This window comes from Monodon monoceros, unplaced genomic scaffold (assembly GCF_005190385.1).
Source record: "Monodon monoceros isolate NGI ecotype Baffin Bay Population unplaced genomic scaffold, NGI_Narwhal_1 Super_Scaffold_1, whole genome shotgun sequence".
NCBI classification, from domain to species: Eukaryota; Metazoa; Chordata; class Mammalia; order Artiodactyla; family Monodontidae; genus Monodon; species Monodon monoceros.
Genome location: NW_021703765.1, coordinates 23268397 through 23284610, shown reverse-complemented (window position 1 = coordinate 23284610; position 16214 = coordinate 23268397). Strand labels below are relative to the sequence as shown.

General features: G+C 37.8%; 1 protein-coding gene across 2 annotated transcripts in view; it reads right to left on the bottom strand.

The window, feature by feature from the left end:
• The window catches only part of DYM (dymeclin), a 377165-nt gene that overhangs the window by 308229 nt on the left and 52722 nt on the right, over window positions 1-16214 (bottom strand). For both annotated transcript variants that reach the window (XM_029234371.1, XM_029234366.1), the window contains exons 3-5: window positions 15503-15555; window positions 8539-8632; window positions 6669-6802 (exon numbers count right to left, since the gene is read on the bottom strand). In XM_029234371.1, the coding sequence (XP_029090204.1) occupies window positions 6669-6802; window positions 8539-8632; window positions 15503-15555 (281 nt within the window). The remainder of the gene's footprint in view (window positions 1-6668; window positions 6803-8538; window positions 8633-15502; window positions 15556-16214) is intronic.

The following is a 16214-nucleotide window of genomic DNA, read 5'->3' as shown; positions in this document are numbered from 1 at the left end:
AATACATACTCAAGTTCTTGACTTAAATATCCAATTTACAAACAATCTCAAACAACTAATAAATACAGACTCTTATTATGAATAGCTTGCCGATCAGCGTCACTGAAATCCCACCCCTATCCCTGAGGTTCTCCCATTTTAAAGCCCAAATGCTACTTCCCGGGTCCCTATGAGCGTCAGCAGAGGAAGGTGCAAAGAAAGAGAAAGAAAGACAAGATTTATGGTCCCTCACAGCTCTAATAAATCTACACCTGAAACTAAGCTGTGGCCAGTCCCTGTTAGTGCTTTCTGCTCGGCACCCATTCAGAATCACGGACTAAGATTCAACTCTCTTATTTTGGCCTTAGGGAGACAATCAGAGATAATAAAATACTGTCATAACCAAACGCCTTCCATCAGAGTTGGGGGGAGGAGGGGTGGGGAAGAGAGAGAGAAAAGAAAAATTTTTAAAGCACTCATTCGAGGAAGGGGAAAGACAGCACTGACGGAAAACAAAGCAGCAGCCAGAAAAAAAGAAACATATGGGTCAATTAAATCAGGTTACACATAATTATTAGAAGGAATATTAAAAGACAGAGAGCTAATCATTGTTTTCCTTGCATTCAGAAAGTCAAACTGTCAGTTTCTCAATGCTGCCCAATACTGTGCTAATACAGGTACTTAAAACTTAAGAATTAACAGAGCTACACTGCAAAGAGTGCCTGAAAGTTCAGAGCAAAAGACTTCCTTAAGATGAAGACACATAGCTAGATTATACTTACTATAAACTTCTACTCAGAAAAAACATGACAGAGTCTAGGTTACTGTCTATTTTAACTGTGAAGCTAATACTGGAATTATTCTAACGTATTAAAAATCATATTTAAACTTCTAATTAGCAAAATCAAATATGCCTCCATAAATTAATTAAGGAAAAGCAGATGGATTCAGTCTTTTCTAAAAATAAAACCGGTCTACATTTCCGTGCATTACAATATTTATAAACCTGTGTCGCACAACCATTCCAATAAAATCTGCAATAATTTTGGTCAACTGCTATTACTGCAGTCGAACAGAAATGTTTCTAATTACTCTCAAGGATAATATACTCTATGAGGTTTCATTATAAAATGTGCCAACTAGTAAAATTTAATTCATTTTGTTCCACTGATTACATAAAAGAAAGAAGGGGAGAGAAAGAAATAGCGCGAATCACACTATCACCTATTAAATAACCAAAGAACAAGTGAGGAGTCCCTAGAAGCACTTTATTCTTCTGCAAAGTCAGATTACAAATCTTATATGCTAAATATTTTAAAAGAATAAATCTGCGCTTTCTTTTTTCTCTGAGTCACATTGTTCAACTATCGTGGAGTTTTTTGGGGGGGTTTTGCATTATTTATCTATAACTAATGAGATTAAACTATTAAGTTTTATATTAAGACAAAAATAAAACCAAAATCACTCACCTCCCCCCACAATACAATTTCTGGTTCACCTGTTGAGCGACAGCGGCCCCAGGCCCTAGGGACCAGCTCAAGTGGAGGAAAGAGCAGTAAAGCCCTGCCATCATGGGAGCCAAAGCACCTCGGCCATCAGAAAAAAATCAAAGCTACTTTCAAAGGACAGAGATTTACCTCCACTGCATTTAGTAAAACAAATACACCAAGGATTGGGAAGGTAATTCCAAACAGTTTCGAAAAGGTTTTAAGCCAGAGGGGAATAAAAAGGAAACTGGTTGTGTTGAAGAGGTGTGATTAAGGATTTTTTTTCCCATAAATTTCCATCTCATGTAATTTTTTTCTTCTGTTTGTTTTGGTCTCTCACAAATTATAAGTTTTCTCACCTGTATGGGATCCCAGACTCTCCATCTACCAGCTAGAGGGAGACAAACGGCACAGCCTGCCATGCGGTGGTTCCCACAGGTGGGCTGTGAGCTGCTTCACTGAGGGGCATCTAAATGTCCGTTTCTATAAGTCTGTCCCTGTTTTGGGTTCATTTTCTCCAGAAGAGTATCCACTCGTCTTCTGGCAGGAAAGAAACTGGGGTGGGTAAAACCCCAGTGCCAGCATTCTAGAAGCCAAGTCAAGATGCTTTACTCTTCCATTTTGTAGCCTTTTCTCTTAACCCTGTTCTCGGTACACCACTGCCTCCACTGTGCCCAAGAGCTCACTAAGGGAGGCCCCACTGGTCCAGCCTCTACAGAGAGCAGATTTTAGTACTAAACTGGGGAAGGGGTGGTCCCATGACTGTACATGACAGGGGAGATATCTTTCCATCAATCCCCCTGGTTGTCTGCCTTCAGAGACACCTGGCACTTCTAATTCCTAAGCATCTCCAGGATTCTGCAGCAAGAACTGGCTTTTCTCTGAAGTTCTCCAACCCTGAAGGCATTTAGCTCCCAGCTTTCACTCGTCAGTTTAATTCAGCATTACTCAGTTTTCCAACTTGCAAAATGTTACTAATATTGTGGGGACTTCCCTGGCGGTCCAGTGGTTCAGACTTTGCCTTCCAACGCAGGGGGTGAGGGTTTGATCCCTGATTGGGGAGCTAAGATCCCACATGCCTCACGGCCAAAAATACAAAACATAAAACAGAAGCAGTATTGTAACAAATTCAATAGACTTAAAAAAAAAAAACAAACCCAAAAAACATTGTGTCCCCCTCTCTTTCTCTTTAACCTAATAAATTCAAAACTTATTAAAAATCCCTTTACTGATCTTTCATCAGGGTTTCAGGAGAAAGCAAAGATGATCATGTATGTTTAATCTACTATGCTTGAGAGCAAGTCCTACAAAATAAATGATTTTTAAAAATAAATATATATTGAACTATTCTGCGCCAAGGAGACATAGTCAAGTAAGCCTTTTACCTGGACTTGACAAGTGCCTAGTCTCTTTTTTTTCTTTTTGCAGTACGCGGGCCTCTCACTGTTGTGGCCTCTCCCGTTGTGGAGCACAGGCTCTGGACGCGCAGGCTCAGCGGCCGTGGCTCACGGGCCCAGCCGCTCCGCGGCATGTGGGATCTTCCAGTACCGGGGCACAGAACCCGTGTCCCCTGCACCGGCAGGCGGACTCTCAACCACTGCGCCACCAGGGAAGCCCGTGCCTAGTCTCTTTCTACTCTGCACAAAGCTGTGCTAACTGGTTCCCAGGCCCACACGTCTTGCTCCGCCCAGCTCTCGGCAGGTGCCATTCCTCCTCCCCCTCCTCCTCACCTGCCCCTTCTGGGACACAGGCGGCACGTTCTTCCAGAGCAAACCTGTGTTCCCTCTCTGTGCTCCAGATCCTAGTGCCCCTTACTTCCCTGGACCTTTTTACTGCTTCTCGCCCATCTTTTTTTTTTTTTTTTTGCTTTTGCTTTTATCTTCAGTCTCTCAATCTCCTAAGGTATCTTCCCTCATTTAAAAAATTAAAAATATCTGTAAAGAAACTATAACTGGCAGCAGTATTGTGGAGCAGTTACTCCAAAGGGCCCTCTTGTACAAAACAACGAGTTCTTGGTTAAAATACACTCTTTAGTGCACTGATGGGCTTCCATAAAGTAAAGGAAATCTCCAAGGACCCCAGCACCATAACCAAAAAGAACCACCGCTACAAGCAAACAAACCGTGGCTTGAATCCAGAGTAAAACACTGAACAATAAGCAAACTCCAAGGGTAGGGTGTCCCTGAGGATGAAGCCAGCTACTGGGAGACTAAGTCTTCAGACTTGCCACTGGGAAGCTGAACCTGAGAGCCACATTAAGCCAAGAGCTGCTGAAGGAGACTGAAGTGGCCTATGGTGCAGCCCCTGGATCCCGTTAGAAGCAAATGCAAATCCTACCCTTATTTGGGGCCTCTGGTTAAGATCAAACAAATAAAAGCTCACAGTCAGCACCATCAAAGACATAAGGAAACAAGCTACCTAAGTGTCTGCAGAAGCCAGCAACAGATTTAGGCCCCTAAGGACTTAAAAGATTGGCTTTATGCATAAAAAATGTAAAATAAATATCAGTTATTATATCAGCAAAAAGAGGACATAATACCAAGGCAGAGGAAAGGAAAACTTGCATTGAAGGCAAAGGGAATGCAAACAATTTTGTAGTACTTCACAGTTTTGCCTAGGGCTGGCTTTGTCCCCTCGACTATTCTCGAAGGCATGGAATAGTGGAAAGAGCTATGTTTGCATAACGATACAAATTCTCTCTAGCAAACAATCTACTACCACATCATATATAGCCTACAGGAAAATGTTCAAATATGAAATCCTCACAAATTTCAATTACAAACTGAGAGCAGGCTAAGAGTCATACTACCCTCGTAAAGATGGCTTCACTGAATATGGCAGCAATATCCATCTGATCATGGCAGTATTACAGTGAGTTGGGATAAACAAAAAATTCAGTATGCTGTAATAACCCAACAATCCTAAAATGCCTTGGTTGATTTGCTCAATTGTTTGCAGATGGCCCTCTACTTTTGTCAATTCAACCTTCAAACAACCCTTACCACTGTATCTTACTTATCCCTGAACAGTCTTTTACACACCTAAGTCAGATATTCATATACTGGCTAACAAATGGATGTTTTCAGAGTGAGGTTCCATTTTTTACCATTCAACAGTACCTGTGCAATCATTTAATTTTATCACACTTTTACAAACTGTAAAAAGACGTTGACAGAAAATATAAAAAAGGACTTATACTAGTGATAAGAAGTAGAAATCTCAAACTAACAACCTAAGGCTACGATGAAAATAATTACACATGCCAAAAACAGCAAGTCTTTAACCTTAAGGAGACGTTCACTGGACTTAAGCTGGTGGACAAACAGCAGCTCAGCTGCAAATGAAAAGAACAAAAGAGCATGTATAAAATCCTGAATTGCCAACCAGATAAAGGAACAGGACAGTCTGTCAGCACACAAAATCACCAATTACCAAACCTCACAGGCAGCTCTTTCAGTGAGACGACCATCTTGATAGTGGCCATGGTTTAAGAGTGTCGTTTTTGTCCTGCCTCTACATGAGGCTACCTGGGATGTACAACAAAACCATCCTTCTCAAGCCTGGATGTGAGCGAGGAGTGCAGGTACAGAGAGGGTACTGTGGCAAGACGTTTGGCCCCCAAATAAGCACAGTGTATCTCTCAAGTGCATCAATTTGCTCAATGGTAAGTAATGGAAAAAAATGATCTTATATTAAAATAAAAATGATATTGTGTTAAATAAAGCACAATATTTGCTTAATTTTTGTGACATAATGCAAAACAAAGTATTGGGTTTGCAGGTGCTGGTTGGACTATGCTCTCAGACCCAACGGGGATAAACATTCACTCCATTCTTGCTGACAGAACTTCCTGGAAAGGAATGCAACTCACTAAACAGAACTATGTTTTGGCACTATTGGTACCACAAAAACAAAGCCTAGCATTAACAAAACTAACACATATAAGATACAATCCTGATTAAAACCTCTAACCATTGAAACATCAGTATATATTTAACAAATATAGAAGGCTGATTATCAAGGTAGTAAATTAAACATATTCAACGTATAAAGCTCTAGATGGGCGAGAAAGCCTGATGAAGGCAGAGGTGTGTTTTGAAAAATGAACCCAGGAAACTCAGAAGCAACAGTGCCTTTGCCTTGAGGAAGGGAGAAGCAAGCGTGAAGGGTAGATGCAAAAGTGCATTCCCTGTATTTGAACTGTTAATAATCCCATTATGCCCTTTTATTTTCCAGGTTGTAACTTTTAATGCTAAGAAATGAAACACCAGCAGTTGATCTTGAAAACTATAGGCTCTCCTAACTACCGGGGAAAAAAAAAATTTCGGCAATATCAGGAGAAAAAAGTAACCTTTTTCTGTATCTTCAGAAAAAGACAATATACTTTGGCATCATAAAACTATACTTAAAAACATTATTTCTGATCAAGCAGTCCCAGAGATACCCAGACTCAGAGACAGTTATTTCCTATGAAAGTAACCTTTAACATTTATAAAATCTGTAATTCTGATTGGTTGTCTCCCTTAATAATGTGTTGGCCTAGTAATGGTATTTAAATTGACATTTGTTTCTTGAAAGGAATATTTGTGATTTTTATTTTTATTTCCCATACACATAGAAGTCAAAATAAAGAAAAGTCTCGATCTTACCGGCACCCTTATTTAAAAAAAGAGAAAAAAGAAAAAATTATAAGTGTCTCAGCTCTTTTTTTTTTTTTTTTGCGGTACGCGGGCCTCTCACTGTTGTGGCCTCTCCCGTTGTGGAGCACAGGCTCCGGACGTGCAGGCTCAGCGGCCATGGCTCACGGGCCCAGCTGCTCCACGGCATGTGGGATCTTCCCAGACCGGGGAACGAACCCGTGTCCCCTGCATCGGCAGGCGGACTCTCAACCACTGCGCCACCAGGGAAGCCCTCAGCTCATTTAAATTAATATAGGGGAAGAAAGAGTGATGGTGTCAGGTCACTTAAAAATGAAAATTGGGACTTCCTTAGCGGTCCACCGGTTAAGACTCCATGCTTCCACTGCCGGGTTCACGGGTTCGATCCCTGGTCGGGGAACTAAGATCCCACGTGCCACGTGGCGCAGCCAAAAAAAAATTATGAGGAAAAGTAGAATTTTCAAAATTATACTTCTAATTCTTCAAATTCTATCCTTATATGTTACACACATTATCCCAGAACATCTTCAAAGGCAATACTTACTGTAACTGCCAGGAGATTTTTCTTCATAAGTAAAATGAAGTTGTAACTCTTCCTCTGACATCTCATAAATGAACACTTTCAGCAAACAGCAAATAATAAACAAAGCATTGTGTGTCTGCCAAATGAAGATGTGGCTAGAAAGGAAAGAGCAAAATTACACAAGAATCAGTATTTAATCACGAGCACAATCACTTTATTTCTAGTCCACTGATTTCTCAATCATTCTGCCCATTTTGTTTGTAATATTAGAACAATGTCCATACCTTTTTTTTTATGGCTCATGATTTATGACACTGGACCAATGATATCTACTATAATTTACCTCATATTTCATCCTGTGTATTTTACATAGTGAGTCAACTTTAAATTTCTCAATCATTTTGCCCATTTTGTTTGTAATATTAGAACAATGTCCATACCTTTTTTTTTATGGCTCATGATTTATGACACTGGACCAACGATATCTACTATAATTTACCTCATATTTCATCCTGTGTATTTTACATAGTGAGTCAACTTTAAATTTTTTTTCCTTTAGGCATGACTGCTCTTTGTTCTTAACTTTATAGTTGCCCCATAAACAGGCAATTCAAAGAAAAGGAAACTAAAAATAGAAAACATAAAAACTATAGTAACATAAAGAGAATATATGCAAATACACAACCAAAAAAAAATTTTTTTTTTTTGGCTGCATCCTGCAGCATGTGGGATCTTAATTCCCGGACCAGAGATTGAACCCATGCCCCCTGCAGTGGAAGCTCGGAGTCTTAACCACTGGACCGCCAGGGAAGTCCCCACAACCAAAATTTTAAATGGGGCATCACCAGCTGCACAGTACAATACCTGGTATTTGTATTAATAATCATAGACTCACAACAATTTTAATTGGATTCAATATAAATTATTTGGAAACAGGGCAATGAGCAATCTTTTAAGAGACTACCCTCCAAAAATGGTTTCAAAAAATGCTCGAGTGGATAAAAGGTGAATCTTCCACTATATAAATAAAAAACCATAATATCTAATCTAAACCTTCGTTCACCTAATATGAAAGAAATAAAGGAAACAAATGTGGAATGAAATAATACACTAAGTCATTACAGTAAGTCCCCTACATACAAACGAGTTCCATTCTGACTGCATGTTCATAAGTCCAATTTGTTTGTAAGTCCAACCAAAGCTAGGCTAGGTACCCAACTAACAAACTCGGCTAAATAGTACTGTACTGTAATAAGTTTATAATACTTTCCACATGCCTTGCTCCACTCTCAAAATTGTTTTCACTTTTGTTTCCATCGTTATCACTTGGCACTTCTTAGCAGTACCAGCTACATCACCACTGCTTTTACGCTTGCTTCCAGACATCCTGGGCTTGAAATAAAGGTACTGTACTACGGTACTCTATACAGTACTGTAAAGTACACAAAAGCACGACCGCTTGTAGAGCATGCACACATGTGACAATGTTCGCCAGATACGTGAACTAACTTACGTGACTGGACATGCAAACACACTTTCGCATCTTTGAAAGTTTGCAATCTAAAGGTTCGTATGTAGGGGACTTATTGTATTTAAATTAGATACAACCAGCAGTGGAAATGGGAGAAAATTACCTTTTTTTAATAATAATTACACAATTAATCTTCTTAAAGAATATATTTCTAAAGATTGTCTAAAATGCTGAAATCAGATTCCAGAATTTATAATCTCACTACAATGACCTGGACAGTAAATTAAAACCTCTTTTACTTTTTGCCTTAATAATGAGAACAATTCCAAGACCATACCCTATTTCTACCAATAAATGAAAAATTATACTGTTAAATATAAATTAAATATAGAGAGAGTGTGATTTAATCATCCAGCTTACTTCTGACATTCTGCTGAAAGTTTTAGTTCTTTGGTTCTAGACAGGAAGACCTTAATTAGTGCACCAAGGTTTCCTGTTCGAGGATTGTTTTCAACTGCAAGAGAAGAAAAGGTTTTTAAAAGTTAAAGTTAAGAACCGAAATCAAAATGAGCATATCATAACATTTATAAAGCCAAATGTCAGATTGAAGTTGTTCAGGGATGAACCTTACTGTCAATTTCAAATCTAATTGGGAAAATTAGCAAAGAGAGAGATTGCTGCTTGGTCTTAATTCTAAACAACGAAACATGATTTACAAATGGAAATAATAGAAACTGTAGGAGAAAACAGCCACCTCATCTCAGAATCCAAAACTGTAAAGAAAAGATATACATAGGAATAAGTACACCATTACAGCCCACCTGCTTAGCGCTCAGTAACTGTCCAATTAACCCAGGTCTATCTGCTGGGTATGTGTTCTTGTCACAGCTTGAGAGTAGATGCAAGTAACTGTATAATCTTCTCATTGTGATAAAATGTATAGCACCTTGCTAATCCAAGTGTGGTTCAGCAGCAACAGCATTACCTGGGAGCTTGCTGGAAGTACAGAATCCCACGGCCACCCTACACTACTGAAGTTGACAGCGCTTCTCAACGTTTAATGTGCATTTAAATCACTTGGCATTCTCATTAAAGTTTAAATTCTGATTCTGCATGTGTGAAGTGAGTCCTGATATTCTGCAGCTGTGACAGTCTCCCAGGTGATGCCCATTGCTGCTGGGTGGAGAGCCCCACTGTGAGTAGCAAGGGGCAACCTGTGTTTTAAGTTAGGGCAGGTTTTTGTCCAGATTCCATAATTCAGAATAGACACGTGATTAGATACTGTTAGAGTTTCACTCTGAATCAAAAATTGCCTACTTTTAAGCTTTGGGTTTAGCTTAATGAAAGACTATCCTGAGATTTCAAGACAAACGGCTTTTTAAAAACCAGTTAATGTAGGGGACTTCCCTGGTGGTCCAGTGGTAAAGAATCCTCTTTCCAATGCAGGGGATATGGATTCAACCCCGGGTCGGGGAACTAAGTTCCCACATGCCGTGGGGCAACCATGCCCACGCGCCACAACTAGAGAGAGAAAACCCGCAGGCCACAACTGGAGAGAAGCCCGCACACTGCAATGACAGATCCCGCATGCCTCAACAAAGGTCCCGTGTGCCACAACTAAGACGCGACACAGCCAAAAAAACCAAACTAAACAAAAAAAACCCAGTTAATGTGTGCAAGTGTGTCTCTGTATGAATTAATATTTCATAGCTATTGTAAATCAAAACAAAATACTGAAACTAAATGCTGAGGCTGACAGGACTTCAACCATATTTCCGAATCTCAACTTCACCATCTCGTGTTCATTCAACAGCCCCTTCATTATTGAATGGCTTTATAAGTAATCACTTGAATTTTATGGTTAGCCATTAAAATATCAAACAAAAAACCCTGTGTTGTTAGAAAGAACAACCAAGACCACTAGACTGATGTAATTAAAGTTTTGTGTACCCTTTTCGTTCATTCAGCATGTCTTCATGGAGCTACTTACATGTGCCCAGCACTGTGTCAGGTACTAAGAAGATACTTACAAACGGAACTCCCTCTCTTAATGTGGATGACATTCTAAGTTTCCAAAGTACTCTTTTGGACAAGATGTAGATGGGATAATAAATTTATAAAATTAAGTACACTTAATGATGTTTCAAAAACAATATTCAATGGTAGACTCAATATTCCAAAATACCTCAGTGGAATTTAACAGGATCAAACTTAATTGGCAAAAATCAAATGCTACATTGAAGTTGAAAGTGCTTCAGGACCAGAGTAGGAACAGGGGATGTCTGACAGGAAGGCAGAAAAGCACGTGGAACTGGACTACAGAACGTGACTACGTTCAAAGCCCAGCTCCAGCACTGACTGTGTGACACCTGGCAACTTAACTTAACCTCCCCATGCCTCAGTTTCTTCATCTGTAAAAATTCAAGTAATGATAATACTTCAGTAATGGAAAACTAACTCATTTAACTCTAGAGCTTGAACTTGAAGCAATCTGTTAACTGAACTGGCTTTGTGCAAAAGGAATTCTCCATCTCCACAGGAGTTCAAGCAAATTCCAGGTAATACTCAGACAAGGGTATTATAAAGAGGACTTCCACCTGGGGTGAGAGGTTGACCTTGCTTCCAGCCCCTGAAACAACCTTTCCCAGTATCTCACTAAAATACCCACGATCTCCAAGATCCAATAACCAATATACCATAAATATAAAAGACAGAGACATGCTAACAATCCATAAGGATGCAATCAACAAAATCTACATTGTGGGAAACTCTACTACCCACCTTCTTCAATAAGAAAATTGAGAGGGGAAACAAGGCAAGACAAATTCAGGAGGAACCTGCGCTGAAAAGAATGTAAAGACATATTAACCAATAATAATGTATGGACTTATTTGTCTCCTGATTGAAACAAACTGAGACAATTAGAAATTTGAACAGTCAGTGGATGTTTTGCGATATTAAAAATTGTTTTTAGTAGATAATGGTATTTTTTCCATTAAAAAATTGTTATTATGAGATACATATCACAATATCTATGAATGAAATAATATAATGCCAGAGGTTTGTGTCAAATTAATTATGTGAGGATACGCTTTTTCTTTTGTATACACTTTTTACTCGTGCACTTTTCTGTACATATCCATATGTCAATAAATAGGTGAGAGATACAGATGAAACAAGACTGGCCATGAGTTGAAAATGATTGAAACTGGGAGATGAGCATACAGGAGGTCATTATTCTGTCTGCCTCTGTATGAGTGGGAAATTTTTTAAAGAATTAAAAATAAAATACCCATGAAAAAATACAAAAAGATACAAGCTCATGAAAAGGCTGAGTAAGGATAGTCCTTTTCCCCTAAAAACAGGAAACACTTTAACTAACTACAAATTTTATAGAACTGGACTAAAATTTTATTTGGTAATCAATGGATCATTCACAAGCCTAACTGCCTGAAAGTACTTTTGTCTACTCCAACCAGAAACCTTACGTTAATCGTCCACCCAATACCTTGCTATACAGATTCAGAGGCGACAAGTCCCAGAAAACAACTGGTAAGAATTAAACAAGCCAAACACAGAGCAAACCTCACCTCCTCACATAAAACAACTGACCTGGCTCTCATAGCACTATCCTAGCAGGTAAGAACTAGGAAAAAGTGGGGGAAATGCACTCAAAATTCACTGTGAGATATTTAATAAGAAATCTGTTTGGACCCAGAGAACCCCATGTACAGATTCATAGAAAAAAGTAATAAATATAAAAAGCCCAACAAATATAATGGCCACAAACATCCCCAAAATGATGAAAAACATCAATCTACGTATCCAAGAACATCAACAAACCCCAAGCAGAATAAAGAATAAATTTTAAAATTTTGTAAAGGCAAGGACAAAATCTTGACAGCAGTAACAAAAAAATGACTTATCAGAAGGCAACAGAATGATATAGTCAAAGGGATATGAAAAAATAAATGCCAACCAAGAATTCTGTATCCAGAAAAACTCTCCTTCAAAATGAAGGCAACAGCAGGGCAGGGGCACAACTTTACAGTGTAGAAAATGGACAAAAACAACCCTGGCCACATAATCAAGGTCAATATCATCAGTGAAACTCATGTTAATAGCATGTATCCCTGATATGATGTGTTGAGAACAGCATGTCACCTCTGTGATCTTCCACCTACAAATCCATAACCCCCACCCAGCCATGAGAATAACATCAAACGAACTGAGGGACATTCTAGAAATACTCTACCAGTATTCCTCAAAACTCTTAAAGTCATTAAAATTGAGGAAAATCTGAAACAAGAGGAGGTTAAGGAGACTTAATGACTAAATGTAATGTAGTAACCTGGAACAGAAAAAAGTCCAAAAGGACATTTGGGAAAACTAGTGAAATCTGAATAAAGGGACAAGTTTAGTTAATAGTAATGTACCACTGTTGATTCCTTAGTGTAACAAATGTACCATATTAATGTAAGATGTTGACAACAGAGGAAACTAAAGAGGGTTATATGGGAACTCTCTACATAGCTTTGCAACTTTTCTATAAATCTAAAGCTATTCTAAAATTAAAATTTTATCTTAAAAATCTCAATAGATGTGTTTACCAGAAAAAAGATTAGTAAACTAAAGACAGATTAATAAAAAAATATCCTACGGACGGTCAGAGAGAAAGTAAAAAAGAAAATAAAATACAAAAAAAAAAAAAAAAAAAAGAGAGCGAGCGAGCCTAACAAGCCTATGCAACACAATGAAAATGTTAACACAAATATAACAGAGATCCTAGAAGGAGAGGAGAGACAGAATAGGACAGAAACAATGTATAAATCGATAATGGCTGACAATTTTCCAAAACTGATGAAAGACATCAACCCACAGATTTAACAAGCTCTACAAACCTCAAGCAGGGAGGGAGGGAGGAAGGAGAGAAAAAAGGAAGGAAGGAGAGAAGGAAGGAAAAATACTCCTCAGCATATTCTAAGATGTTGAAAACCAAGGACAAAAAAGAAAAACTTAGGGCTTCCCTGGTGGCGCAGTGGTTGAGAATCTGCCTGCTAATGCAGGGGACACGGGTTCAAGCCCTGGTCTGGGAAGATCCCACATGCCGTGGAGCGGCTGGGCGCGTGAGCCACAACTACTGAGCCTGCGCATCTGGAGCCTGTGCTCTGCAACAGGAGAGGCCGCGATAGTGAGAGGCCCGCGCACCGCGATGAAGAGTGGCCCCCGCTTGCCACAACTAGAGAAAGGCCTTGCACAGAAACGAAGACCCAACACAGCAAATATAAATAAATAAACTCCTACCCCCAACATCTTCTTTAAAAAAAAAAAAAGAAAAGAAAAACTTAAAAGCATCCAGAAGAAAAAAACTCCATTGTTTTCAAAGGAACAACATTAACACTGACAGCTTTTTTTTTTTTTTGACAGTTTTAATCTCAACAAAAATGAGAGTAACCAGAAAAATAACAGAATGGTATATTTAAAGTATGGAAAGAAATTAATGCCAACCTAGAATTCTACACCCAGCAAATATATCCTCCAAAAGCAAAGGAAAAATGAAAACATTTTCAGACCAAAAAAATAAAAAAAAGAGAGAATTGTTACATACCCACATAGCCCTTAAAATTGATATACATTTATATCTATTAACGTGGAAAGAAGTTCCTGAATACTGCTAAGTGAAAGCATAGAAATAATACCACTTACATAAAATTGTGCATATAAGTCAATACACACAGAATTACTGATAAAATTTTGATCTTATCACAAAAGATTAGCAATGATTTCCTGCACTGTTTAATATGGGAAGACTTTAATTTTAACTGTACCACTATATTGTTAGAATTTGGGGAATTAAATATATATATATATATATATATATATATATACATACACACACATATTTGCTATTCTCCAAAGTAGTTTTAAATATAGAATGACACACTTAGATACATAATATCAAGTGAAAAACACAGATTAAAATAATTGAGTATGTGTATTTAATATGCATGTAAATGTATATCCAAAGAATAAATAACAGAAGGCAAAATATTACCAATAGCTATGTCAGGGTTGTGGAATATGAGCAATTACTGCCTTTTTTACACTTTAGTATGCTTTCCACATTGTATTAATAAGTAACTATTACTCCCAATTTTAAAATGTTATTTTTGTAAAACCCCAAGGTCACATTAAAAACCATCATCATAATAACTGCATTAATATCACTGTTACATAAAATTAATTTTCAGCAAACTGTCATATAGGTTTTTGATAGTCAGCTCTGTTTAGCACAAAATCCTCAAATCTATGGTTATAACTGCAGACAAAATTCAAGGCAACTATTATAATACCACCTCTATCATTACCAACATAATTTGTTTTTAAAAGCAAAAATATTTCATCAAAGACTGTTTTTGGCAGAGTAACTTATATGGGAGTTAGCCACATAGCTTACATGGAGCACATCCATAAGCTTGATTTAAAAACAAGCTCGTCATCACTTATTAAGCTCCGGTCCACCAGTCGTTTCACAGATACGTTATCTCTAATTTTCAAAGCAACAATGAAATGTAAGTATAATCATTCACATTTTTTAAAGCATACATTTCTTTCCAGTTGCTACCAATTTGAAAGCAAAGTATTTGAGAAATGAGGTCCAAAGAAAGGTAACATTTGTTGACATAAATAATGAATAATGACGAGATGCTAGGCACTATACTGGATGTTTCGTATGTTATCTGACTTCTTCCCATGAGAATCCTGCAATTTAGATGAGGAAATTAAAGCTCAGCTAGTAAGTAACAGAGCTATAATTAAGACCATAAAATAATTCCAGAGCCCATGCACTTTACCATAATATCAAGTTGTTATTACTAATTTGAGAAGATTCCTAATATATTTTCCTATTAATGAGTGATAATTATTCTAGTTAACAAATCCAGCAACAGCATATATAGTGCGTGCAGTTGGCAAAGCAAAGGATGAATGATCCATATTCTCTAGGAACTATACATGCAACTACAAAACAAAGAATATTTTGGGTTTTTCTCAGTATTTCAAAATTTGTAAAAAGAATAAGCTCTACGGCTTAGTGGAGTCCATTACCACTACTGCAAATAAACCAAGCATGTGTCTCATTGCTGTTAACTGAATGAGAACCTCTAGAGGCATCAATAAACACCAAGAATATAATTATTAGTACAATTATAATTATCATCATCAACAAAAATATATCACTTCATTAATTCAATTCACATTGCACCAGCAAAATCTGTAACAGAAATTTTGAAATAACTGTCTCCACACACATACATATATATACACATTACACACACACACACACACACACACACACACACACACATTCATTTTTCCTCCTTACCTAAAGACCTGCAGACTGAAATGGTTGCCTCCTCCAAGAGCTTCAACTCGGTACTGGAAAATGAGAAAAAAGGTAATTAATAACTATAACATTAACTATGTACATACTAACCAGTTAAAGGAATACATAAAAATAAAGACAAGAAAGACAATTTAGAAGGAAAATAAGGTGTACAGTGGTAAACAATAATATCAGCTAAATAAAGCTTCTATTCTCAATGTAATTAGAAAATTTACTATAATTCTCAACATGAGACTCCTAAAGAAAAGCCCTTGGGGCGCCTTGCCTTTTAGGTGTTGAGGCAGGGAGGAGAGGTGGGGCTGGCGGGACTTAGAAAAATTCGAGAAAGGTATTCTCAAACACAGAGCACAAGGCAGGGGCCTCATGTGCCCATTTCCAAGGAAGTACTGATCACAGGATTATAGTTATTTAGAAAAATGCCATTATTTTTCTATAATACTTTCAAATGGTTCAACAACAACAAAAAAGAAACAAGGCAAGAAAAGAGAGAAAACACAGACATAAGCTTCAATAATTTATAAATATACAGAAAAACAGAAGCCAATGCAAATTGACACAGAGACAGGAGAGAAAGACATAAAACTCTTAGATTTAAAAACTGGGGAAGCTACAGGACAGTGGATCCAGCAGTAATTTCTTACATATGACACCAAAAACACAGGCATCAAAAGAAAACATAAATAAATTGGAC